This window comes from Gorilla gorilla, chromosome 4, assembly GCF_029281585.2.
Source record: "Gorilla gorilla gorilla isolate KB3781 chromosome 4, NHGRI_mGorGor1-v2.1_pri, whole genome shotgun sequence".
Lineage (NCBI taxonomy): Eukaryota > Metazoa > Chordata > Mammalia > Primates > Hominidae > Gorilla > Gorilla gorilla.
This window is the reverse complement of record NC_073228.2, coordinates 51,683,077-51,707,304: the sequence shown is the minus strand read 5'-3', so window position 1 is coordinate 51,707,304 and position 24,228 is coordinate 51,683,077. Positions and strand designations below refer to the sequence as shown.

At 39.8% G+C, this 24,228-nt stretch overlaps 2 protein-coding genes across 2 annotated transcripts; both read right to left on the bottom strand.

Moving 5' to 3' along the window:
* Window positions 1-425: 425 nt before the first annotated feature.
* On the bottom strand, window positions 426-6,391 carry KRT26 (keratin 26). Its single transcript, XM_019026668.3, has 8 exons — window positions 5,863-6,391; window positions 5,344-5,426; window positions 4,440-4,596; window positions 4,148-4,309; window positions 3,940-4,065; window positions 3,065-3,282; window positions 1,772-1,839; window positions 426-852 (listed from the first exon to the last, which is right to left on the bottom strand). Exons 1-8 carry the CDS (start codon window positions 6,301-6,303, stop codon window positions 701-703), a joined length of 1,407 nt encoding a protein of 468 aa, XP_018882213.1. The 5' UTR covers window positions 6,304-6,391; the 3' UTR covers window positions 426-700.
* A 4,613-nt stretch (window positions 6,392-11,004) lies between these two features.
* Window positions 11,005-16,743, bottom strand: KRT27 (keratin 27). The gene is made up of 8 exons (XM_004041781.3): window positions 16,243-16,743; window positions 15,374-15,456; window positions 14,500-14,656; window positions 13,900-14,061; window positions 13,702-13,827; window positions 11,717-11,934; window positions 11,450-11,499; window positions 11,005-11,335 (listed from the first exon to the last, which is right to left on the bottom strand). The coding sequence occupies exons 1-8, from the start codon at window positions 16,684-16,686 to the stop codon at window positions 11,196-11,198; spliced, it is 1,380 nt and encodes a 459-aa protein (XP_004041829.1). The 5' UTR covers window positions 16,687-16,743; the 3' UTR covers window positions 11,005-11,195.
* Between the last annotated feature and the right edge of the window lie 7,485 nt (window positions 16,744-24,228).

The following is a 24,228-nucleotide window of genomic DNA, read 5'->3' as shown; positions in this document are numbered from 1 at the left end:
GAGCAAGATTTAGAACCACCCCTAGGCTTTAGTTCTAAATTTGCTTAGTCATTACCATGGTAGGGGCAGAGAGATGCATGTGCTGGAAAATGGAAAAATGGCTTTCCAGGTTCAGATTTTACAAGAACATTTGCTGATCACCCTGGCTAGGCATTGTAAGGGTAAACAAGTCCTAGTGATCAGTGGGTATTATCTTCTTCTTTTATGTCCATAGACACTCAAACCCAAGAAGATCAACTTATTTACATAGTCAATCAGGGACAGATTTGGGACCAGACATTAGGGCTAGTGCTCTTTCTACCTTATTCTGTTATTAATTGAGGTAACTGTGACTATGAAATGAAACACATTATTTTATTAGCGGGTCCTTAGTATTGCCACATTGGGATCAACTTTAGAAATTAAAAAGAATCAGATATCAAAAAAATAACTTGCAATAGAAGAATTTTTAATGAAATGTCAAAAAAGACCCCCAAAATAAAAACAAAAATTAGGAACAGAGCAGGATTTTTCTACTCTGGAAAAGGATTACATGCATAGAACATGAGAAAAGGAAGAGAAGGAGAACAAATTCTAGCCCTTTTAAGAACAGAAATGAATAATTTCCTTAGGTTATTTGACCAGTAGGATTTTTGCAAAGGCAGCCTTTCTTTCTTTCTCTGTCTCTCTCTTTCTTTCTTTCCAAATAACTTTTTCCTCATTATGGTGCTTTAGAAGGTACTCGTTGCTCTACTGTAATGTTGCTTATTTTAGAGGACTTTTCTTCAACTGAGTGGACTCTCAGTGAAAGGAGATTGCCAATTTGATCCAGTTCCTCAACCACTGTTTTAAAAATAGTTTCTTCTGTTGAGTCTAAAATAAAATAAATAAAACATTAGTGGTCATTTTTTAACAGGTTGAAAAGTAGCCATAATAGGTATACTTTTTGTTTGTTTGTTTTTTTGAGAAGGAGTCTCGCTCTGTCACCCAGGCTGGAGTGCAGTGGCACGATCTCGGCTCACTGCAGCCTCTGCCTCCCGGGTTCAAGAGATTCTTCTGCCTCAGTGTCCCAGGTAGCTGGGATTACAGATGCCTGCCACCATGCCTGGCTAATTTTTGTATTCTTAGTAGAGATGGAGTTTCACCATGTTGACCAGGCTGGTCTCGAACTCCTGACCTCAAGTGATCCACCTGCCTTGGCCTCCCAAAGTGCTGGGATTACAAGCATGAGCCACTGCACCTTTTAAAAAATGTTTGCTTTTTAAAAGTGTTTTTTGCAAGTTTGCAGTAAATTGATATATAATACTGTGTTTGAAGTCAGTGTTTAGCAAGAGCCTGGACTATCTCTCTTATATTTGCCACTGCTTTTAGAGCAATGGGCGTTTGAAAACATAAATGAAACATGGATTAAAACAATCTAAGTATCAGGCAGTAAAGGCTGGCTGCAAGTAATGTTGTCTTCTTTTAAATACCAACTTGCCCTATTTTTGTTGTTTAAGATAAAGTAGCTCTTTTATCAAAGTATTGAAACTATGAAAGATAATACATTCCAGGTAAGAAATATGTTGTGGGATTAATTCCTCATTTCAGTAATTTCATAATTTGACCACATCTGTTGATCTACAGGAATATAAAATACAAATATTAAGAACTAGCATAATGACCCCTCATCCCTTTATTCACCAGAAGTAAACTTAAAAACAAATTTTATTTAGTTAAAAAATAAGTAACTTAGTTAACACAATTGATGGAGTTTAAGGAGTTACACCACGTAAAAAAAATCTATCTATACCTTTGGCTTGATTTCCAGAATTCACAGGCCTGTATCCTTTTGATTTGTAACATGTGGATTTGCTTTTTCTGTGAAGAGAAGAGTAAATTATTGCATTTTTTTTTCTTTCCTTAGTGAGCTTATAAATACCTCTAAATTGGAAATAAGAGTTTTGGAATTCTAGTTTCAATAAGATTCAAATTCCTTATATATTTAAAGGACATTAATAAGCTTTTCATGACTTCAACATAGTGAAAGAAGAGATTAAATGGATGTTTATGAATAGAAATTTTCTCATGACCAGAAATTACCTCTTTCATCTAGCAATATTTCTCACTCTGACTTTTCAATCAACTGGCCAGTGAATGTGTTTGGAGTGCCTACCATGAAGAAGGTGTTGCTGGGCTAGGTGCTGCAGAAAATATAGAACCAAGACACAGTTTTTACAGTTGGAAATAAAGTATACACATGCAAAAAGTTACCTATAACATGAAAAGTGCTGTAAATTAAGTGAAAAGTGAGTGGTGTAATGAGTGCTTTGTTCTGAGGAGGGAGCAATCACTGTTGGGTTCCTGTGAGAATAGGCTGCAGAGGGGGCTGATGGGCCTTGGAGGGTGCAAGACGTTACCTCCTCACTATGCGGCCATGGGCAAGCATTTAGTAATAGGCAGTGATTACCAAATACCTTTTCTGTGTATGCCACTGTCATGAGCTCTTTACCTACATAGTGAGACATTATAGTTAAGACTTGTTACAAGTATGGTTTTGGCTTTATCACAATTTCACCAACGAGGAAACTGCATTTGAAAAGGTTAAACAATGTGCTCATAATTCACCCAGTATTTGATTCACAGCCAGGGCTGCAATTCCAGGGCTGTTGCTATTGACTAAGAAACTATGGTGCCTCTCCAATTAATTCTTCCTATATGTTCATTGCTCATCTTTAATACAAGGTACATGTGGGGTAACTAGTGAGGTGATAAGAAAAGAGAGTGAGTTATTTATAAGAAATGTGCTTACACGCTAAATCACAGAAAGCAATTTTCCCCTTGAATTGGAGTACTGGAATTGTTAAATATTCTATATTTAAATGTCCTTTATATATTATACATACAAATATTTTGCATACTTAGAAATTTGGTTTTCAAATTTCTGCATGTTTTAATTTCACTTGGCTGCAATAATATACATTCCTGAGGATAAATATGTATGATCTCCAGAGTAGGAAATTCTAGGATGCAATATTGGCATACCTATACTGTGGGAAAACCTAGTTAATGTGAGGTTTTTTTTTTTTTGCAAGTTAATCTTTACCTTTCTTCTCCGTCTAGTAAGTTGCAATAAATTTCAATTTCTTTTTCTAAAAATATTTTTACATCAAGAAGCTGTTCATACTCCAGCTTCTGGCCTTCAGTTTCAGTTCGAATTTGTTGCAGTTGTTCCTCCATCACCCCTATCTGATCCTGAATTTGCTGGAGTTGATTGCAGTAATTTCCTTCAGTCTCAGCCAAGGAGCATTCATAGGAATGTTTCTGAAAGAAAAACAAAGTGAAGCTTGAATGTGTAAAAGAGAAATGGCATGGTCATCTCATATTATTTTATTTATTTTTTTGAGATGGTGTCTTGCTCTGTCACCCAGGCTGAGTGCAGTGGCATGATCTTGGCTCACTGCAGCCTCTCTTCCTAGGTTCAAGTGATTCTCCTGCCTCAGCCTCCTGAGTATGTGGGATTACATGTGCATGCCACCACACCCAGCTAATTTTTATATTTTTAGTAGAGATGGGTTTTCACCATGTTGGCCTGGCTGGTCTTGAATTCCTGACCTCAAGTTATCCACCTGCCTTGGCCTCCCAAAGTGCTGGGATTACAGGTGTGAGCCACTGTGCTTGGCCGGCATGGTCATATTTTAAATATTCTCAAGGTAGAAATCATTATTTGTATAAGGTCTGAATATTTTCAATTGAAAATCAACATTTGCAAGATTTAAAAAAATTCCTCTATTGTAAAAAGGCATTTTTCAAGTTTTGGAATTGGTGAGTTTAGGGACAGAATTCTTGATATTTAATATATTTTATACTTTTAGTCATATGTAAATGGTTATACGTACTTGGTGTTATATGTATTTTTATATCTGTATTGACTGATACATATTCACACATATATTCAATTCAATGGCGATTCCTACGTACCACAGCCATGAGGGACTGAAGTTCTATTTCCAGGGTTTCCAGATTGCGTTTTAATTCGGTCAGCTCATTTCTGGCTCCTGTGGCTGCTCCCTCATGATTGGAAATCTGTTGTTGCAGCGTTGCACTCTGAAGTGTAATTGTCAAAAAGGGTTAGTGACTGGCCTGATTGTCTCCTGAGCAAGCCCTTTGTAATTTGCCATAGACCTACCCTCTCGTTGAACCAAGCTTCAGCATCTTTGCGGTTCTGCTCAGCCATGTCCTCATACTCAGCCCTCATGTTGTTCAACAGGACAGTTAGGTCCACTCCCGGGGTTGCATTCATCTCCACGTTCACGTTCCCCCCAGCTGTACATTGCAAGACTTCCATTTCCTAGAAAAGGGATCGGTATTCATCCTCAGTGGAGGATTTTGATTGATGTTCATGCCTTGCTATGAAATGAACAGTGGACTTGAAGAAGGAAATTAGACACTGTATGAAGCCACTCTGCAGGCTTCCTTACCTCCTCGTGACTTTTTTTGAGGTAGGTCAATTCCTCACTGAGGGTCTCACACTGTATCTCCAGGTCGGTTGTACAAAGGGTCAATTCATCCAACACTCTGCGAAGACCATTGGTGTCAGCCTCAACACTGTGGTGCAGAGCCAGCTCATTTTCATACCTGAAAGATTAGTAAGGCACCTGAGAGTTGTCATCGTAGGCAGGTGCAAAGCACAACTTTTTAAGATATTTCATATGCTGAAAGATATGATGTTCTGTACATACTTCTGAAGCTTCTTGCAATGGCAAACTGCTAAAATGGTTTGAGATACCTAACAATTCATGAATTGTATTTTGGGGATGTTACTTCTTCAGAGCTGATTTTTGTCATCCAATGTGCTTAACAATTAAATAAAATATTGCTAGATTTTAGATTTTAAAAAATATGTGATAGCTCTTTTTTGTTGTTGTTTGTTTTTGAGACAGTCTCACTCTGTCACCCAGGCTGAAGTGCAGTGGCCCCATCTCAGCTCACTGCAACCTCCACCTTCCGGGTTCAAGTGATTCTCATGTCTCAGCCTCCCAAGTAGCTGGGAATACAGGAGTGAGCCACCATGCCTGACTATTTTTTTGTGTGTGTACTTTTAGTAGAGATGGGGTCTTGCCACATTGGCCAGGCTGGTCTCAAACTCCTGACCTCAAGTGATCTGCCTGCGTCAGCCTCCCAAGGTGCTGGGATTACAGGCATGAGCTACTGCATCCAACCATGATAGCTCTTTTTATAACGGCTTATTTGATTCAATTTCTTTATTGATCTAGTCTGGCTTTAGAAAAACATTTTGGTTTTCAAAGCAAAATATATATTCCTTAATCCAATTGTAATATTTTAACTTTTATTAATATAATTAATCAGTTTGTTTTCACCTACTTCAGCCTGAAGTCATCAGCGGTCAGTCTGGCATTGTCATTTTGTAGAACAATGCTGGCATTGCAGATGGTCGCAGAAATAATCTAAATAGGGAAGATTGTGAAAAATGTTAATTACCAAAAGTCAAAGGAGGCTCCAGACTTCAGTGTGATTTTATATCTTCTTAATCTGTCAAACATCTGTTTTAGTATCTTTTTTCTATGTTAAAGAAATCTGGATTTTCTTCAGATAATAAGCATCCAGCGCTTAAGAGCCACATAGATACTTTTATTACTTTTGATCAAATGGTATGAGCTAAATATATGAAAAACGAAGTGACTATATCTGTTTTGAAGTGATTTCTTTTTCATTATTTAATTCTACAAGATTTTATTGCCAGGTACTGTGCTTAGCACTGGAAATACAGAGTGAACAAATCTTACATCACATAAATTTGTTAAGCACATTTTATATTTTCTCTTCTTTAAATTATCCACACACAAGGTCTGTAGTAAAAGTATGCAAATCCCTATTTCTTACCTGCCTTTTAAGATCTTCTATGACTGAGAAGTATCTGCTATAGTCATGATCGTGTCCCCGGGAAGAGCCAGGCTCACTTTTCTCGTACCAGCCCTTGATCTTCTGCTCCAGGTCTGCGTTGGCCTCCTCTAGAGCATGCACATGGTCCAGGTAGGATGCCAGGCGGTCGTTGAGATTCTGCATGGTCACCTTTTCATTCCCAGAGAGGAGGCTGTGCTCATTGCCAAGAAAAACAGCACAGGCACCACTTCCCAACCCTCCACCGCTATTGCAGAAGCTTCCCCCAGAAGAGATGCCCCCAAGAGTACAAGAAAAGCTGCTTCCGGCTCCCGATCCAACACACACATTCCCAGCCACGAAGCCTGTTCCTCCACCGGACAGCCTACCAGACCCAGTTCGCGAGCAGATCCTCCTGGATCCACCAGAAAGTCGAAAAGACATGGTGGCAGCACAGCCGGGCAACCCCTTCCCAGAAAGAGGAGCAAAGCCAGGGTTCACCTTCCACACTTGTTAGCTCCCTTGGCCTTTTATAGTATTCACTGGGTCATTTCAGTCTTGACTATGCCAGTCTGTAATAAAATTTACTTGCATCCTAATTGTTGTTTTTCACAATTGGGTGATTTTTAACAGCGTCCAGTCTGTAGGTGGAAAGGTGCCCCAAGGATATTTTTTATATATAAAAATGGTGCCAGGTGAAGTAAAACTAAATCATAGCCTCAAAGGCCAAAATTAAATATGACTAAATGTGCATCTTTTTGACCACTGGAATATTAATAGAATCTAGATTCTCTCCCTGCCACATACAACAAAGAATTAATAATTCCAATGAGAAATGTCTCCTACTTTTGTCCTGTTAACGCTCATAGAGTATTTCTAGTATTCCTACTTCATTGAGTGCTTCATTTCTTCCTTTCGTTTCTTTTATTTTTCTTTTTTCCTTTTTTTAAAGAGGTGTGGTCTCGCTATGTTTCCCAGGCTGGTCTCGAACTTCTGGCCTCCAGTGATCCTCAGCCTCAGCACCCAGCTCAGCCTCCTGTAGCCAGCATTACAGGTGTGAGCCACTGCCCTGGGTGTCTGGGTGTGTGTTTTCCTTCTTATTGAAACCAGAAAATCTCAGCATCTATTGATCTTTTGGTAGTGGGAGATTTTAAAATAAATCTACCATTTCTTGAATTGAAAACTGAAGTAATAGAAATCTTGCAGTCCTGCTTATTGTTAATTTCAATATAATTCATGAATATGTGATGATGGTGGAGAATTAATTCGATTGAGATTTCTTGGCTCAGCCCAGGAGCAGGACATCAATTCAACTAACAGTCTCCAAATTGTTCACTTCCCTACCCCTAAATAGTGTTTACTGTCTTTTAGTTTAAATGTATGTATTTAAGACATTAGGAATTATTTTGAGAAGTGAGCATCATATTGATTAGCAAGGAGTAAAATATATAAGGAGGGAGGTGTTTTCATCATTACCTAGAAAACCAGTACTTATAGTACCCTAGAGAGAAGATAAGTTGTCACAGGGAAGTACTCTTTATTCTCTTGCCTTGATGCTCTTGGGAAGTTATCCAGGCTTGGATCATTTCCCTACTGGGCAAATGAAAATAATAGCATCAAAGAGTCTAAAATGAATGTTGAGCAGTTCCAATCATGAATGACGATAAGACAGTTTGAAAGGCACAAACATTTTAAAATGTTAATTATTTAAATTATTATAATAAAGTGGACATGTCAGACAGGGTCAGGTCTCTATCACCTATAATGATACAAATTGATTGGTTAACTAATTATGGGTTTAGTTTTGAAACAGTAATTTTTTTCCGAATGATATTTTTCAATGTTGTGGATAGTGAATCCTTTGGAAAACATCCAACATTATTGCCACTAAAACGTATGGAACATTTAGTGGACTGCATGGATTTTCTAAATCAAAAATATTTAAAAATAAATAATAAATACAAAGCTATAACTGGACCATCAGCTTATGTTTAGAACAGTGCATGATAACCTAGATACAGTTCCTGTTTAGAGACTTTTTACTGATTTTGTTGTGACCTGGTCAAATTTTTAATCTTTTGCTCATTTTTCCCAGAAATAAAACAAGAAAAACAGAGAATATTGTCAGTTTAATGGTTTATAAGGCTTGAGTTTCTTAGGTGAGTTATTATGAAATTTCAAAGTATTATTAACATAATCTATTTATCTCTAGATACTTTATAAATACAAATTATCTTTTGTGAAACAAGTTAAACACATATTATTAGGACTATTTTGGAGATGAGTTGTCTCTGAAGCTAAGTGGCCACACAGATTACAAAGCATTTCTATATCAACGCAGGACTGGAATATATGATGCTTAACTCCTTCTTGAAATGTTGTCGCCTATTTACTCATGTGAGTAGGTCTTTTAAATTATTTTAATCATAGATTTTCCTCTAAACTAATACTTATTTTAAAAATTTAGGTATACTCTAGTTCTTTCTGGAAGTGGAGATAGATTTAACAAATTCTCTGGACCACTTCAGTCTATACATTTCTTCCCCGGGATTGATTATTTTATCCATGGCAAGAATGGATGTACATAATAGATCATTTCTTGATAATCTACTAGGTAGTAGAACATTACATGATGTGCATACGTATTTTAGATATTCAAAATGAATCGAATTAAGCTTTATGCACTGTTGCTGTCTCCTTATTTCAGGATAAAGTTTTTCATTACATCATCTTATTCTAATGACCATATGCTAATTTTCCCCTGATACATTAATTGTTTAGTTTCAAGTACGCTGTTGTTTAAAATTCACATTCTATATTTCTGTTAGATAACCATTTTTCTTGAACTTGAATGAGGTTTGTTTTGTCACTAGATTCCTAATTTTTGGTTTTGTTTTTTGTTTTTTTTTTCCTGAGAATCAGATTCTGGTATACTAAGTCCGCCCACAAAATGGCTTCCCTGGTTTGTTTTGGGAAGAAGGAGATACTGATGTCTCTGCTAATCTCAGACCGACTGGAGTGAGCATGCACGTAGTTTCTTTATCCCTTCTCTTGTTATAGGGAAGGTGGAGTCATAAAGTTCTCACTAGCATGGTATTATGTCGTGGTGAAGCATCAGACTCTGAGCTACTCTGTGTGGTTTACGTATTTCAGCACTTCATGTTATTACTGTGTGATCTTGGGCAAATTACTCAACCAGTCTCTGCCTCAGTTTCCTTATCTGTAAAACGAGGACGATAACAGTACCTACCTCATAGGGTTGTTGTGAGGAATAAATGATGCTTAGAACAGAGTCTAGCACCTAGTAAGTGCTGGTTATCAACTATTATTGACTCTTTCCTGGAAGTCATATTTAAAGGTTTTGAATATCGGCCTGGTTTTAGCAGAAAGAATTTATTTCCTGAGTTATGGTGAGTTGGTGGTCAGGCGTTTCAAATACTGTGAAATCTGAGCTAAGTATTCGGTGTCTCACGCCTGTAATCCCAGCACTTTGGGAGGCCGAGGCAGGTGGATCACGAGGTCAGGAAATCGAGACCATCCTGGCTAACACGGTGAAACCCCGTCTCTACTGAAAATACAAAAAAATTAGACGGGCGTGATGGCAGGCGCCTGTAGTCCCAGCTACTCGGGAGGCTGAGGCAGGAGAATGGCTTGAACCCAGGAGGTGGAGCTTGCAGTGAGCCAAGATGGCGCCACTGCACTCCAGCCTGGGCGACAGAGCGAGACTGTCTCAAAAAAAAAAAAAAAAAAAAAAAAAATTAAAGACTTTTTAGTATTACCGTTTACTCTTAGTGTTGTACATTCTACGGGTTTGGAAAATGTATAATGACACGTATCCGTTCTTATGGTATTATCCAGAGTATTTTCACAGCCTTAAAAATCCTCTGTGTTCTGCCTGTGCATCCCTCCCCTCCAGTTTCTGGCAGCCAATTATCTTTTTACTATCTCCATAGTTTCGCGTTGTACAGAATGTCATATAGTTGGGGTCATACAGTATGTAGCCTTTTCAGATTGGCTTCTTTCACTTAGTAATATACATTTAAGGTTCCTCTGTGTCTTTTCATGACTTGATAGCTTATAGCTTTTTAGCACTAAATAATATTTTGTTGTCTAGAGGTACCACAGTTATTTATCCATTCGTCAACCAAGAGGACATCTTGGTTGCTTCCAAGTTTTGGCAATTACGAATAAAGCTGTTATAAACATCTGTGCACAGGTTTTTGCGTGAATGTAACTTTTCAACTCTTACGCGGTAGGATGTTTCCTTTTCCTAATTTTGATATGAGGGTATATGATGTGAGGACAGGTTAATTAAAAAGTTAAGTGAGAGGGTATCTGCCTTACATTCGCTTAGGTATTATTACATGCGTGTGGGAAAAAGAGGAGGAAAGACAGCTTGAAAGTGACTGTGTTTCAACTCTGCTGAGCCAATTCTACAGAGTTCAGTAATAGGACACTGGTTCCAGAGAAAAACAGGCTGTTTCTGTTACGGGATTGGTGAGGGGGAGCCAAATCTCTCACCCACAAATAAACCTCTGGAGGGTTTTCTGCTGAGTTTAACCTCCTCCCACTCCCAGCCTTGAAATAGATTCATTAATGGTAGGTGCTGAAATTATTGCACTAAAAGTTACCTTTGACTTGAGAGCCACATGGCTCTGCAGTCTTGGATGGCAAAAACGAAGGAGAGAACTTGTGAATTCCTACCGTTATGGTGGAGTGATCAAGATTATGAATTAGATGCCTGCTGGAATTCTCCTCTTACCCTTGTCCTCACAGCTCTCTTTTTCCCCTTCTACCTTCAAATATCATTACTTATAGCCTTTCCTTTATGTTTAAGTTTGTTTCTGATTCTTCAGTTTCTTACTTCTACGTCTATGAGCATATTGACTTCAGGGACTGGATCTTATTAACTGTTTTATCCTCGTTATCTGGCACATAGTGTGTTCTCAGTAAGTACTTTTCGTACTGAGACAAAGGAGACAAAATTTTGCAGAGAAGTCAAAAAGACTCCAACTAGTTTTCACATTAAACTTACTTCCAACTTGTGAAGACTGTTGAATTAAACAGAAGAAATTAAAGACAGAATTCAGCTCCCATTTGGGAGGGTACATCTAAAATGCAAAGATTGGCTAGAACCAGGGAAGATGACTTGCAACAGGAAGAACTTTTATTGAAACACCACCATAGAGAAAAAGCCAAAGAAATGGTACTATTCTAAAAATAACTTGTCTTAATTCATTGGAAGAAAAGCAGAAAAATAAGGGGACCCTTATTTAGGAAACTAGCTTCATTTTGGTATTTTAATTTGGGGGCCATTCTGTCTCAGAGGCTGGAGTTCAGGAAGACACCCTCTGTTCATTCTTGTTGTTGACTTTGGTGGATTTCTCTTCCACGGTGTGAACTCTGGATGAGAGAACTTTGCCACGAGGATCTATTTCTTCAACAACTGTTTTGACAATGGTGGTTTTAGATGAATCTAAAATGCCACATATAAACTGTTTAGAATTTATCAAATTCATAAATAGGAAATAAAACATCATTTGAAACACATACAAATAAACACTGAATGCCTAACACAGCTTTTGTTTACCTTTTGTTTGATTTCCTGGGCCTCCATAGCCTTTTGATTTAGAACAGGAGCTGTAAAAGTATAGAGCGCTTATATTAATTATTTCATTCTGTTTTACTGAGGAAACTGAAAAATAATGATTTAAGGTGGGAATTCACTGCATTCTGAAATAACACTAAAAGAGTATTATCTATGCGTGATCTAGATCATAGATATTTTGTACTTGATTTCAAATCATCTTTAGTAACCTTAAAAATGAATTGTTTTCTCAATGGCGGCAATACTGACCCATCTTCTCCATCTATCAGGAGGCAGTAGGTCTCAATTTCTTTTTCCAGGTGGACCTTGATGTCAAGGAGCTGCTCATACTCGAGCTTCTGGCCCTCGGTCTCGGTTCTGACCTGGTGCAGCTGCTCCTCCAGGGCCCCGATCTGAGCCTGGATCTGTGCCAGCTGTGCACAGTAGTTGCTCTCGGTCTCTGTCAAGGAGCACTCCAGGGAGTGTTTCTGTAGTTTGGTAAGACATGGTTTAATAGAAAAGGTCACAGTGTTTTAGAATAAGCCAAAGCATTTAAGAGATAATTAAGAGAATTATCCTTACATCATGCAAATAATTATATTTACCCAAAAGATTCCACTTGTTCAATATTAATTGTTGCCTTTATTAAATGTCCTACTACTTTTCTATTTGAAAATGACACAGCTGGTGCTGAATGTCCCTCAGATGCCCAGGTGTGCTAAAAAAGATGAAATTGTCTCTTCATAGGGCATAGACTGAAAGATCCCTCCCCTGCACCAATATAGCCTGTGCTTGTAGAGTTTGGCACAATTTGCTACTTTACCCACAACTAGAAGTCCGCCTATACTTTGCTACTCATTTCTAGCCATGTGACAGTCTTGTCTCATGAGGATTGTAGCTCTTCTATTAAAAAGTCATCCTGCAGTAAACTGCATAAACGTTCCATGAGTAGAATAAACCACAGAAAATAATTACCTTCTTAGACTTTAAATACAGTAGTTCAATTCATTGGCTTGTGAATCTGAATGGGTTTACAGAGATACTCAGAGGGAACACTCACTGCAATTTTACATGGAATGAAGATAAGAGTGTCTTATCCTTTCACCTGCAAGTATTTTTTATATAAAGTCTTGATTTTATATACATTCATAGCCTCATCTGTGGATAAACTCTGGTGGTTTACTAGCCATAGTGGGAAAAGTATATACTTGGGAGTTAGAAAATTTGGAGAGAACTTCTGGATTCCTTCATACCCAACTGTGGGACTGTGGGAATTGCTTAACTTCTTCGAATCTCAGAGTCCTCTTTTGGAAATAATGACATGAGTTATAACGTCTGCCCTGCCCATGCCCCGGGGTTGTTGTGGACTCACATGTGGGCGGAAGTGCTGGGCAAACCCTTAATGAAAGCAGTTATGATTATCATTACACATGTTTAGTTTTATAGTCAGCCTTCATGCCTCGACTTTTCCTCTGTCTATGCCATTTACAAAGGAACTTGTAAGTGCTCTTAATTGAGTGGCCAAAAGGAATGCTAGATGAAGCTAGGAGTGGTGCAAATGTATTTTTGCTCTCTTTAAGCAGTAGGATTTTTTTTCTTTTTTTTTAAATGGACACATAAGAATTGTATATATTTATGGGGTTCCATAATTATATTTCAAAACACACAATGTGTAGTGATAGAATCAGGGCAATTAGCATATCCATGGTCCCAAACATTTATCTTTTTTGTGTGTGTTGGGAACATTCAAAATCCTCTCCTTGAACTGTTTGAAATTATAGAATAAATTATTCTTAACTGTAGGCATTCTACAGTACTATAGAACACTTGAACTGATTCTTCCTATTTCTCTGTAATTTTGTATCCTTTAACCAACCTCTTCCTATCCCCCCATCCCCTTCCCAGGCTCTAGTAAGCACTTATCCCACTCTCTACTTCTGAGATCAACTTTTTTAGCTTCCACATATGAGTGGTTTTTGATATTTTGACTTACGATAGAAGATTCAAAGTCAAAACGATTTTCTTTTCCAGTATCTTGACTGTATTTGCTAATTTCTAATATTTCATAATTATTGGCATCCAGCTATACTTTGTAGGCAAAGAGGATTGTCATGTGCAAAATGCAAATGTGTCTTATGTCAAGCACTGTAATTAATGGTTAAAAACTAAAATATGTAATTATGTTGGAAGAAAATTCTCTTCGATTTTTTTTTCTCAATTTCTAAAGCAAATCTGTTTTGTAACTTTTCGCTTACCGTTGCTAAGAGGGACTGAAGTTCAATCTCAAGGGTTTGAAGAGTGCGTTTCATCTCGGTAAGCTCATTCCGGGCTGAGGTGGTGGCGCCAGCGTCGTCAGAGATCTGCTGCTGCAGCGAGGCGCTCTGGAACGGCAGGGGCCGCGTTAGGGCGCTGGGGCTGAGTCCGCGCCCGGGCGCACCCAAGCGTGGTTTTACCTTTTCGTTGAACCAGGCCTCCGCGTCCCTGCGGTTCTGCTCTGCGAGGGCTTCGTACTCAGCTCGCATATTGTTCAGCAGAACCGTGAGGTCTACCCCGGGGGCCGCGTTCATCTCCACGTTCACGTTGCCTCCAGCCGCGCACTGAAGAGCTTTCATTTCCTGAAAGATATTTGTTTAACGGAATTAGGATCTGAATATTTTATTTATTGCATTTTTTGAGTTAGGGTCTCGCTCTGATGCCTAGGCTGAAATGCAGTGGTGCAATTATGGCTCACTGCAGCCTCGAACTCCTGGCCTCAAGCGATCCTCCATTCTGGGTCTCCTACAGTGTTGGGATAATAGGCATGAGCCACCACGTCCGGCCTGAATATTTTTAAAGGAGTCAGATGGACAAGACCTATAGGGTTAGAAACTTTTTGGGGGGTTTGTTTCTTTTGAGAAGAATGAATAGAAGCGTCTCAAACAATCTAAGCCTTATGGAGAAACTGACAGGTTCCTTCTTGAATGTTAATTTAAGATATTATATTTATCATCTGAAATTAGTTTTAAAATTTGGTAGGGAGGCGATTGTGAGAGCCAGCCGGGTGGAGCTTCTACCTCGTCATGATTCTTCTTGAGGTAAGCGAGCTCCTCACTGAGAGTTTCCAGCTGGATCTCCAGGTCCGTTCTGCACAAGGTCAGCTCATCCAGGACTCTTCGCAAACCATTGATGTCCGCCTCCACGCTCTGGTGAAGCGCTAGCTCGTTTTCAAACCTTAGAAAAGTATTTGGAATTTTCATCATTAGTCATTAGACATGGCACATCACTTTTTAGATCATCATACAACTCAGACTAAGCTTTGAGGTAAAACTACTAAGATAATACTTCAAACTTCAGGCCGGGCGCGGTGGCTCACGCCTGTAATCCCAGCACTTTGGGAGGCAGAGGCGGGCGGATCACGAGGTCAGGAGATCGAGATCACGGTGAAACCCCGTCTCTACTAAAAAAATACAAAAAAATTAGCCGGGAGCGGTGGTGGGCGCCTGTAGTCCCAGCTACTCGGGAGGCTGAGGCAGGAGAATGGCGTGAACCTGGGAGGCGGAGCTTGCAGTGAGCCGAGATCGCGCCACTGCACTCCAGCCTGGGCGACAGAGCGAGACTCCATCTCCAAAAAAAAAAAAAAAAAAAAAAAAAGACACATTTCAGTTAGGTCATCTATCATGCAATAAATACATTTCACTGAAGCAAGAGAATGGGAATGGCCAAAATTCTTTCTCATATGACTTTGACACTCGTTTTTGTTAGTCCCCAAATTTCCCAAGTAAAATTTGTTGCTCAGCTAGTTACTCATTCTAACAGGCATTTTGTTTAAAACAAATACATGAATAAACAAGAACAAAGGCTTGAGACAACGTCAAATAACTTAGAAGAATAAAGGAGAAAAAATGCTTAGACAACTTTTTTTTCCTGTTTATCTTCAGCTCTACTTACTTTAGTCTGAAGTCATCAGCTGTTAGTCTTGCATTATCATTTTGCAGGACAACATGGGCATTACTGGTAGTTGCAGAAATTATCTGACAAATGAAAAGTTAGTTAAGATTGAGGAAATATTTAAGATGCATTTCAAAGTTCCTTGAAATAAAATTACCCATGAAATTATAGTAATATTTCTGGCATCTGTCTCTAATAATCAGACGATTCTTTTGAAGATGGGCAATTTAAGTATGGTCTCTCTCTCTGTCTTTTATTTTGAGACCGAGTCTCGCTCTGTTGCCCAGGCTGGAGTGCAGTGGCACGATCTTGGCTCACTGCAACCTCCACCTCCCAGATTCAAGTGATTCTCCCGCCTCAGCCTCCCAAGTAGCTGGGATTACAGGCATGTGCCACCACGCTCGGCTAATTTTTGTAGTTTTAGTAGAAACAGGGTTTCACCATGTTGGCCAGGCTGGTCTTGAACACCTAATCTCAAGTGATCCACCTGCCTTGGCCTCCCAAAGTGCTGGGATTACAGGCATGAACTACTGTGCCCGGCCAGATATGGTCTCTTTTATTTCCCACCCCAAGCATTAAAAAAAGCTCTTTCTATGGGAAAGCCTATAAATATATAACTGGAGACACTGGGCAGCTTTTGATATTTTAATATTACCAAAAGCATACACACATACCTAATACTACATGATGGACGTGCCATGTTCAAATATTAGAATTTATTAGAAATTATTTTTAATATTGAAAATGAACTCCTAAAATTTAGAAGCTGAGGGCAAAGCCCTGATATTGTGGTAGCTTATACATTTGTGCATCTGTGAGTGGCTAAACACTCTCAGGAGTGCTAACACTCGCGCCATGGTGTTTCTTACCTGGTTCTTAAGTTCGTCAATAACTGGGAAATATCTGCTGTAATCATGATCAAGGCCACGGCAAGAACCAGGTCCAAATTTCTCATACCACCCCTTGATCTTCTGCTCCAAGTCAGCGTTGGCCTCCTCTAGGGCTCGAACATTCTCCAGGTAGGAGGCCAAGCGGTCGTTGAGGTTCTGCATGGTCACCTTCTCATTGCCAGAGAGGAGGCCGTGCTCATTCCCTGTGAAGGCAGCACAGGAAGCACTTCCCCCGCCCAGACCTCCGCCATAGCCTCCTGCAGATGAGCTGCCCCCAAAAGCACAAGAGAAGCCACTTGCATTGCCTGGCACACCACATGTGTTTCCAGCCCCAAAGCCTGCTCCCCCACTAGAGAGCCTCACAGAGCCAGTGCCCCCGCAAGAGCCAAGTCTCCTGGAGGTAGAAGAAAAGCGCACAGACATGGTGTCCGGAGGCTGGAGCCTTTGTTTCTGCGGTGATGCTCTGATGGTGAACGGCCTACTCAAACAGCTTGGTTTGCCTTTATATACACATTATTAGGGTGTTTCTTGATGAGCTTTGCTCATAGCCAAATGATGTTTGCCAGCTCATTGTGAATTATCCATAATGGGGTGATTTTTTTTTTTTAATGAATGGCTTTACCATACTGTGTCCATTTCTGTAGGTGGATAGTTATCGTGGGGTTATTTGTTATCTCTGGAGTTGGACAGGGTGGAGTATTATCAGGATTATTATAGTGATGCATTTCAAATTTATTATGAGTAACTCTTCCTGTCTTCCAGGCTTCAGGAATGCATAATACCTATAAGAATAAAAAAGTATGATAGACAGATTTCTCTTTCCCTTGCTCAAATCAGCATTGCATTTTCTTCAGCAATGAAGTATCACAGTTATAGTTTTCTATCAGATATGTTGAAAATAATTTCAAGACTGTGTGTCCATGGTACCAGAAGAAGGAGGGGAGGTCCTAAAGGAAAACTGAGGCATTAAAGGGAATCTTCTTTGGAGACAGAAAGTGTTCCTTTGATCCTTATCCTTCCTGAATCACCATTTCATCTGTACTGGTTTTCTGTCTAAGTTCCATTGCTAACCAGGTTAAGTAAAGGAATTGGTCACCTCCTCGGGCCTCAGTTTCCACATCTGTAAAGTGAAGGGTCTAGACTGTGGTCTCTATATTCCCTTTCTGTCTCTAGATTGCTCATATTTCTGCATTCCTTCTATTGGCTGTCCATTTCCATAGCACTTTTCTGCATTGCTTCTTGTACTTTTCACCTCTTAACTTATTTCTGAATTGTGGTCCCGCTATTTTACTGAAATTAACCTCCCAGACATCACTGCACATCTCTAATCATCATTTCTTTTATTTTTTCCCCTATACCCTCTTGGTTACATTCAGTACTGACAACCTCAGTCTGATGAGTCTGATCGAGTTTGAGACAGTTGCTTTCTGAGAAATTTTCTACATCTCATGTTGCTCCCCTTTTCTCTTCCACTTATAGCTCCTGTGCCCTACCTTTGTCATTTCTTATAGTTTTGTGCTTGGTATTTACGACTCTCTCTCTCTTTTTTTTTTTTGACAGGGTCTCGTTTTGTCACCCAGGCCGGAGTGCAGTGACATGATCACAGCTCACTGCAGCCTCAACCTCCCAGGCTCAAGTGATCCACCTCAGCCTACCAAATATCTGGGACTACAGGCACAAGCCACCATGCCTGGCTAATCTGTGTATTTTTTTGTAGAGCTGGGGTTTGCCATGTTGTCCAGGCTGGTCTTGAATGCCTGGGCTCGACAGATCCTCCCACCTTGGCCTCCCAAAGTGCTGGGATTATAGGCAGGAGCCACCTCGCTGTCTTAATGTAAATTTTCCCTCCCTGACTTGTCCGTTCTGTTTTACTAGTTCCCTCTTTCCCATCTCTTTGCCTTTGTTCATGTTATTCTTTCCACGTGGTTTTCTTCTTCAGACTAAAAATTATAACAAATCATTTGAGATCTTGCATTTGCCAAGAATGATTGACATCACTTTCAATTACCTAGATTGAAAATGAAGTTGGCAAAAATATAAATTTTCATGACTTAGTAAATGAGCTTGGGGAAAAAAAGCCAGAAAGATTTGTCAATCAATTTAATACATTATTAAAGTATTATGGTTTATTGTTTTACATAAAATTATGACACCAAAACATTATTTCTTTGCTGTTTGTAGTTTATGCTGTTATATATGTGTCCCCGTTACCTCATTACATGTTATAAATAATAAGACTTTTTAAAAGAAAAAGGATTTATGTTTTAGTATTTCCTTTTTTTTTTTTTTTTGAGATGGAGTCTCGCTCTGTCGCCCAGGCTGGAGTGCAGTGGTGCCATCTTGGCTCACTGCAACCTCTGCCTCCCGAGTTCAAGTGATTCTCCTGCCTCAGCCTCCCAAGTAGGTGGGATTACAGGTGCCTGCCACCATGCCCGGCTAATTTTTGTATTTTTAGTAGAGACGGGGTTCCACCATGTTGGCCAGGCTGGTCTCAAACTCCTGACCTCAGACCGCCCACCTTGGTCTCCCAAAGTGTTGGGATTATAGACTTGAGCCACCGTGCCGGACCTATTTTAATATTTCTAACTGAACTTTTTTTCTGACTTTTCAACAGGAGACCTCACATTTTCACTTTGCACTGGGCCTTGTAAATTATGTAGCCAGCCCGAATTGTTGGGTCTCTCTGAGGAAGCTGAAGAATCTCAGAGAAAATACCTCCAGATAGAATTGTTTGAGTGTTCTCCACAAAAAGGGAGCTCACCATACAACCACTCTGGAAGGAAACACAGACACTTCACACAAAGCTTTCAAATGTTTAAGGTCTTACTCAAAACGAACATAATTTAAAATATCATGATACATTGAAAAACACTCCAACAAGAAAGACAGAGACTCAAACAAACAAAAAATAGCACTCAGAGGAAACAGAGATAATGAAGAACGTTGAAGAAAACTTTAAAAAAGAAACTACCTATAATTATTACTTTCAGAAGTAACAAAAATACTGCATATTTAAAACATGGATAGAACATCATTAAAATTGAACAGGAAGCACATAAAAGACCTCTTAGAATTAAAAACTAAGTCCCAAAAGAAAACTTCAATAGATGAATTGGAAAATAAATTTTAAAAAAAACTCCCCAAAATTAGAACAAAAAGATAAAAAGATAAATATGTGAGCCTTGAAAGAGCCAGTCTCTCTCTCTCTCTGTTTTTTTTTTTTTTGAGACTGAGTCTTGCTCTGTCACCCAGGCTTGAGTGCAGTGGCACGATCTTGGCTCACTGCAACCTCCACCTCCCAGGTTCAGGTAATTCTGCCTCAGCCTCCCAAGTAGCTGGGATTACAAGCACGTGCCACCATGCCTGGCTAATTTTTGTATTTTTAGCAGAGATGGGGTTTCACCATGTTGGCCAGATTGGTCTCGAATGCCTGACCTCAAGAGATCCGCCAGCCTCGGCCTCCCAAAGTGCTGGGATTACAGGTGTGAGCCACCGTGCCTGGCGTAAAGAGCCAGCCTCTTAAGATGAGTCCTGAGCAGCTAACTGGGCCTAAATTCAAATTAAAACCAAGCAACCATTTGCTGACTACAGGTCACATATTTACTCTGAGTTCCCAGAAAATGTGCACATCTGCTTAACTTTGGGACTTTCATAGCTTCCAGTTTATGCCACCTGAAACAAACAATAGGCTGTAACCTACATGGATCAATCAGAAGTCTGCATGCCCTGACTAATAAGAGCTAACTAAGCAAACATCAACCAACCAGAACTAAGTAAATTTCAATCCTGCATTTTGCATAAGCAGACCTAAGTGGGAACCTGGGTGGGAACTTTCTCTAAAAGACAAATTCCCTTCCTTTGTTCTCTGGAACACATTTTCATTTTACACCAAAGGCTGTGTCTCACCAGCTTGCTAGCTGTTTGCTGGAATGAAGTCTCTGTCCTTGAATTTCCTTCTCAGAGAACTTTTGTTTACAGATAAAAGAAAATATTAGAAAATGAGAGACTTGGGCCGGGCGCGGTGGCTGACGCCTGTAATTCCAGCACTTTGGGAGGCCGAGGTGGGCGGATCACGAGGTCAGGAGATCGAGACCATCCTGGTCAACACGGTGAAACCCTGTCTCTACTAAAAATACAAAAATATTAGCCGGGGGTGGTGGCGGGCGCCTGTAGTTCCAGCGGCTGAGGTAGGAGAATGGCGTGAACCCGGGAGGCGGAGCTTGCAGTGAGCCGAGATCGCGCCACTGCACCCCAGCCTGGGCGACAGAGTAACACTCCATCTCAAAAAAAAGAAAAAAAAAAAAAAGAAAAAGAAAATGAGAGACTTGGTCAAAGAAGAACAACATCAAGTAGGTCTTCTGGAAAGAGAGAAGGGAGAAATCATGAAGAAATTATTTTATAAACATTTTCTGAAATATTACTCAGAACTAAACAACTGAGCTTCTAAATTCAAAGAGACCACCAAGAACCATGAATGATAAATGAAAAACAACCACAGTGAGGCACATCCACAGGATCTTTCAGAGAACCATGGCTGGGGGCGGGGGCGACAAACACTTAAAATGTCAGGAGCAAAACCAACACATTCAATTTTAGGAAAGCCATCATTCTAGTGAAGAATGCTTTCAAAATACGAACCCAGGCCAGGCGCAGTGGCTCACGCCTGTAATCCCAGCACTCTGGGAGGCCGAGGGAGGTGGATCACTTGAGATCAGGAGTTCAAGACCAGCCTGGCCAATGTGGTGAAACCCCGTCTCTACTAAAAATACAAAAATTAGCTGGGCCATGGTGGTATGTGCCTGTAATCCCAGCTATTTGGGAGGCTGAGGCAAGAGAATTGCTCGAACCCAGGAGGCGGAGGTTGCAGTGAGCTGTGATCACACCACTGTACTCCAGCCTGGTTGACAGAGCGAGATGCTGTCTCTTAAAAAAAAAAAAATAGTGAACGCAAAATGATATCCAACCTTTTATTTCTAATCCTTTCCTAAGGTTTGTCACCTCATTTCTAAGTTTTTTTCTAATTGTGACTTATGTAGAGAACCAAAATTCTCTACTTTAACAACCACAAGTGAGGGTGGAATAAAAATCTTTTCAGACATGAAAGGTCTCAAAAAAATTATCTCCTTTGCACATTTTGTCAGGAAGCCACTAGAGAGAAAAACATGAAAAAGGAAAACTTAGGTTCCTGGAAACGGAGTTCCAATGTGAGCGCACTGAGTGAGTGTTCCCACATGGCAGCTGGGTAGCAGGCTTAAAAAACAGCCAATGTTGCATAGGAGGACAGGAGATTCTGAAAGTGAGCTCTTCAGAGGGATAGATGAAAATGATTTCTTGGTAGTTTTAATTGCATAAGAAAGTGGCAGGAGAGATAAAGATACGGAGAAAACAGGGTTAAACTACTTAGAAAATCGTTCTAACTTTAACTCTAAACTAAGGGTCCTCCATGAATTCAGAAGGGAACGGAACGGCCTATATCCTGTGAATTCTCAAAACTGACCAGCCATGGTTCCCTCCTGGGAGAGCAGCCCACGACAAGGAGAAACTGCTGGGGGAAGAATCAAAATTATTCAGGAGAGGGTCACAGAGAGGAAGGAAACAGAAGGTCTAGATACAAGTGGAGGAGGGAAAAAAAGACAGGAAATTTCAGAAATCAAGCCAATGGATTTTTGAATCCTAGATAAAAACAAGAGAAAAGGGAGCTCTGTGAAGTTAGTAAAGCTATTTGGAATTATACTTTATTATTATTATTTTTTGAGACGGAGTCTCACTCTATTGCCCAGGCTGGAGTGCAGTGGCATGATCTTGGCTCACTGCAACTTCTGCCTCCCAGGTTCAAGTCATTCTCCTGCCTCAGTCTCCTGAGTAGCTGGGATTACAGGCGTTCACCACCACGCCCAGCTACTTTTGTATTTTTAATGGAGAAGGGATTTCACCATGTTGGCCAGGCTGGTCTCGAACTCCTGACCTCAAATGACCCACCTGCTTCGGCCTTCCAAAGTGTTGGGACTACAGGCGTGAGCCGCCACGCCCGGCCTGGAATGATACTTCAGTCTAGAAGTTAAGGAACATGAATTGGCAATGAAACCAAGCAAAAGAAAAGGATTGAAGTAAAATCCCATGAAATGTTAATACAAGATAATAAGGATGAGGAGCAGAATAGTGTCCCTATAGAAAATGAAAGCATACTGGAAAGACATGCCTACAAAACTGAGTAAGATACAACCCACCATTTCAAAGTGACTTAAAATAGCTAAAATGATAAAAGAAAAAAATTCCCATAAACCAGAATTAGAAAAAAACTTAGAAATGAGGTGACAAACCTTAGGAAATGATTATAAATAAAAGGACAAAAATCTAATTAAACTAAGATACAATCACAGAAAATGAGAAATTTAGGGGAAATCAGTCACCAGAAGAAAGACATATTCTGGAAATAATCTTAAATAAAATATTAGCAAATATAATTCATTAATATATTAAATAGCAGAAAATATCCCAAGGAAGTTATTCACCAGAAATGACAATGACTCAATATGATATGTAGCAGATAAAAGTGTCCTATGACAGAAACCATATGATCACCTTAAAAGTACTAGAAGAAAACGTGGGTCCCAGCAGTTGTAAAACTCAGAACCTATGATGGAAATTTTTATAAATATGGCAATGGATTATACATTCCTATATGATGACAAAAATCGAAAGAAAAATAGAAATGTCAAAACATTTGCTACACCCAGTAACAAGTGGCAATTTATTTCCCTTGCAAAAAGCTCCCATAAATCTTGGGTTTTTGTTAAAAGAAGGAATAGCAGCGTGTAGTTTTTGCTTTAACAACCACTCAAGTACAGTGGTTGCCTTCCTTTTCCTCCAGATGGAGACTGATTTTTGGGAAGTACTTTCAGTGTAGTAACCCAATTCAGCAAAAAGCAGGATGAAGCTTCAAGGATTGGAGAAGAACAGGCAATCATTAGCAGAATGTGTAAAGAACTCAGGAGCCCTAGAATTCCGCCCAGCAAAGGAAAATCAGTGAACCAAAGGCCATAGTCTGTTTTTATAAGCCAAGTAAGGAAGGACAGATTTAAGACCCAAAAGCCTGAGGACAAGATGTTTCCTCCCATCCTGTGGACTCAACAGAACTTAAAGGAAACTTATCCAGAATTTAATTTTAATCCCATTCCTTTGCTGAATAGATACACAGTGAATTCTGGTTTATTTGTTTCAGCAAGAAATGGTGAATTTATAGTTATCTTTTCAAGTCAACTGTCCCCTCACCACAAAGTGTAGTGTGCACTTTCTGTGCTGTAATGGGCCTTGCCTTGGAAAGCAGGCCACCATGAAGACAGTTAAAAAAAAAATCAGTGTGTCATGAGCATACCTGATAAGCAGGTCTGGCATCATAGGCATAAAGCCTGTGTGTGCAGCTGCACAAGGTCTCATGTTCAGAAAGGCACCACATTTGGATTAATGCTCTCCCGTTACTGTCTTGAAAATCTTAGTTTCAAGATGGTAACAGAACTTTATCTTTTAACCTGTCTCTTGTTAGTGAATTCTGATGGGACCATGGGGGCATACAAGTGAGCATAGAAGTATGCCAGATATGTTTGCCTGCAGGTGCTCCTTACTGTCTCAGGGGCATATGCCCATGTGCCCAACATTCTGGTGGATCCACAAGGTGCAGGAGTCTAACAAAACCCAAAGCAAGTACAAGGTAAGTATATTGTGTCTTTGACTGAGTAATCCCAATCTCTATCAAACCCAAGAAGCCAGGCTTTCCATTCAAACCAGAACTTGCTCTCTGAGTATAGAAAGAAGGCATTGGTCTTCTAAAAAATATGAATGACCAAGGAACCCTATCATATACTTTTTTTTTTTTTTGAAACAGAGTCTTGCTCTGTCACCCAGGCTGGAGTGCAGTGGTGCCATCTCGGCTCACTGCAACCGCCACCTCCCGGGTTCAAGTGATTC

Coding starts and splice junctions, on each gene's coding strand:
- KRT26 (XM_019026668.3), bottom strand. CDS start 6,303: ATGTCTTTTCGACTTTCTGGTGGATCCAGGAGGATCTGCTCGCGAACT. Junction 4,066..4,147: donor AAGCTTGGTTCAACGAGAGG/GTAGGTCTATGG, acceptor ATTACACTTCAG/AGTGCAACGCTGCAACAACA. Junction 3,283..3,939: donor TTCAGTCCCTCATGGCTGTG/GTACGTAGGAAT, acceptor TTTTTCTTTCAG/AAACATTCCTATGAATGCTC.
- KRT27 (XM_004041781.3), bottom strand. CDS start 16,686: ATGTCTGTGCGCTTTTCTTCTACCTCCAGGAGACTTGGCTCTTGCGGG. Junction 15,457..16,242: donor TTGACGAACTTAAGAACCAG/GTAAGAAACACC, acceptor TTCATTTGTCAG/ATAATTTCTGCAACTACCAG. Junction 11,336..11,449: donor CCCAGGAAATCAAACAAAAG/GTAAACAAAAGC, acceptor GTGGCATTTTAG/ATTCATCTAAAACCACCATT.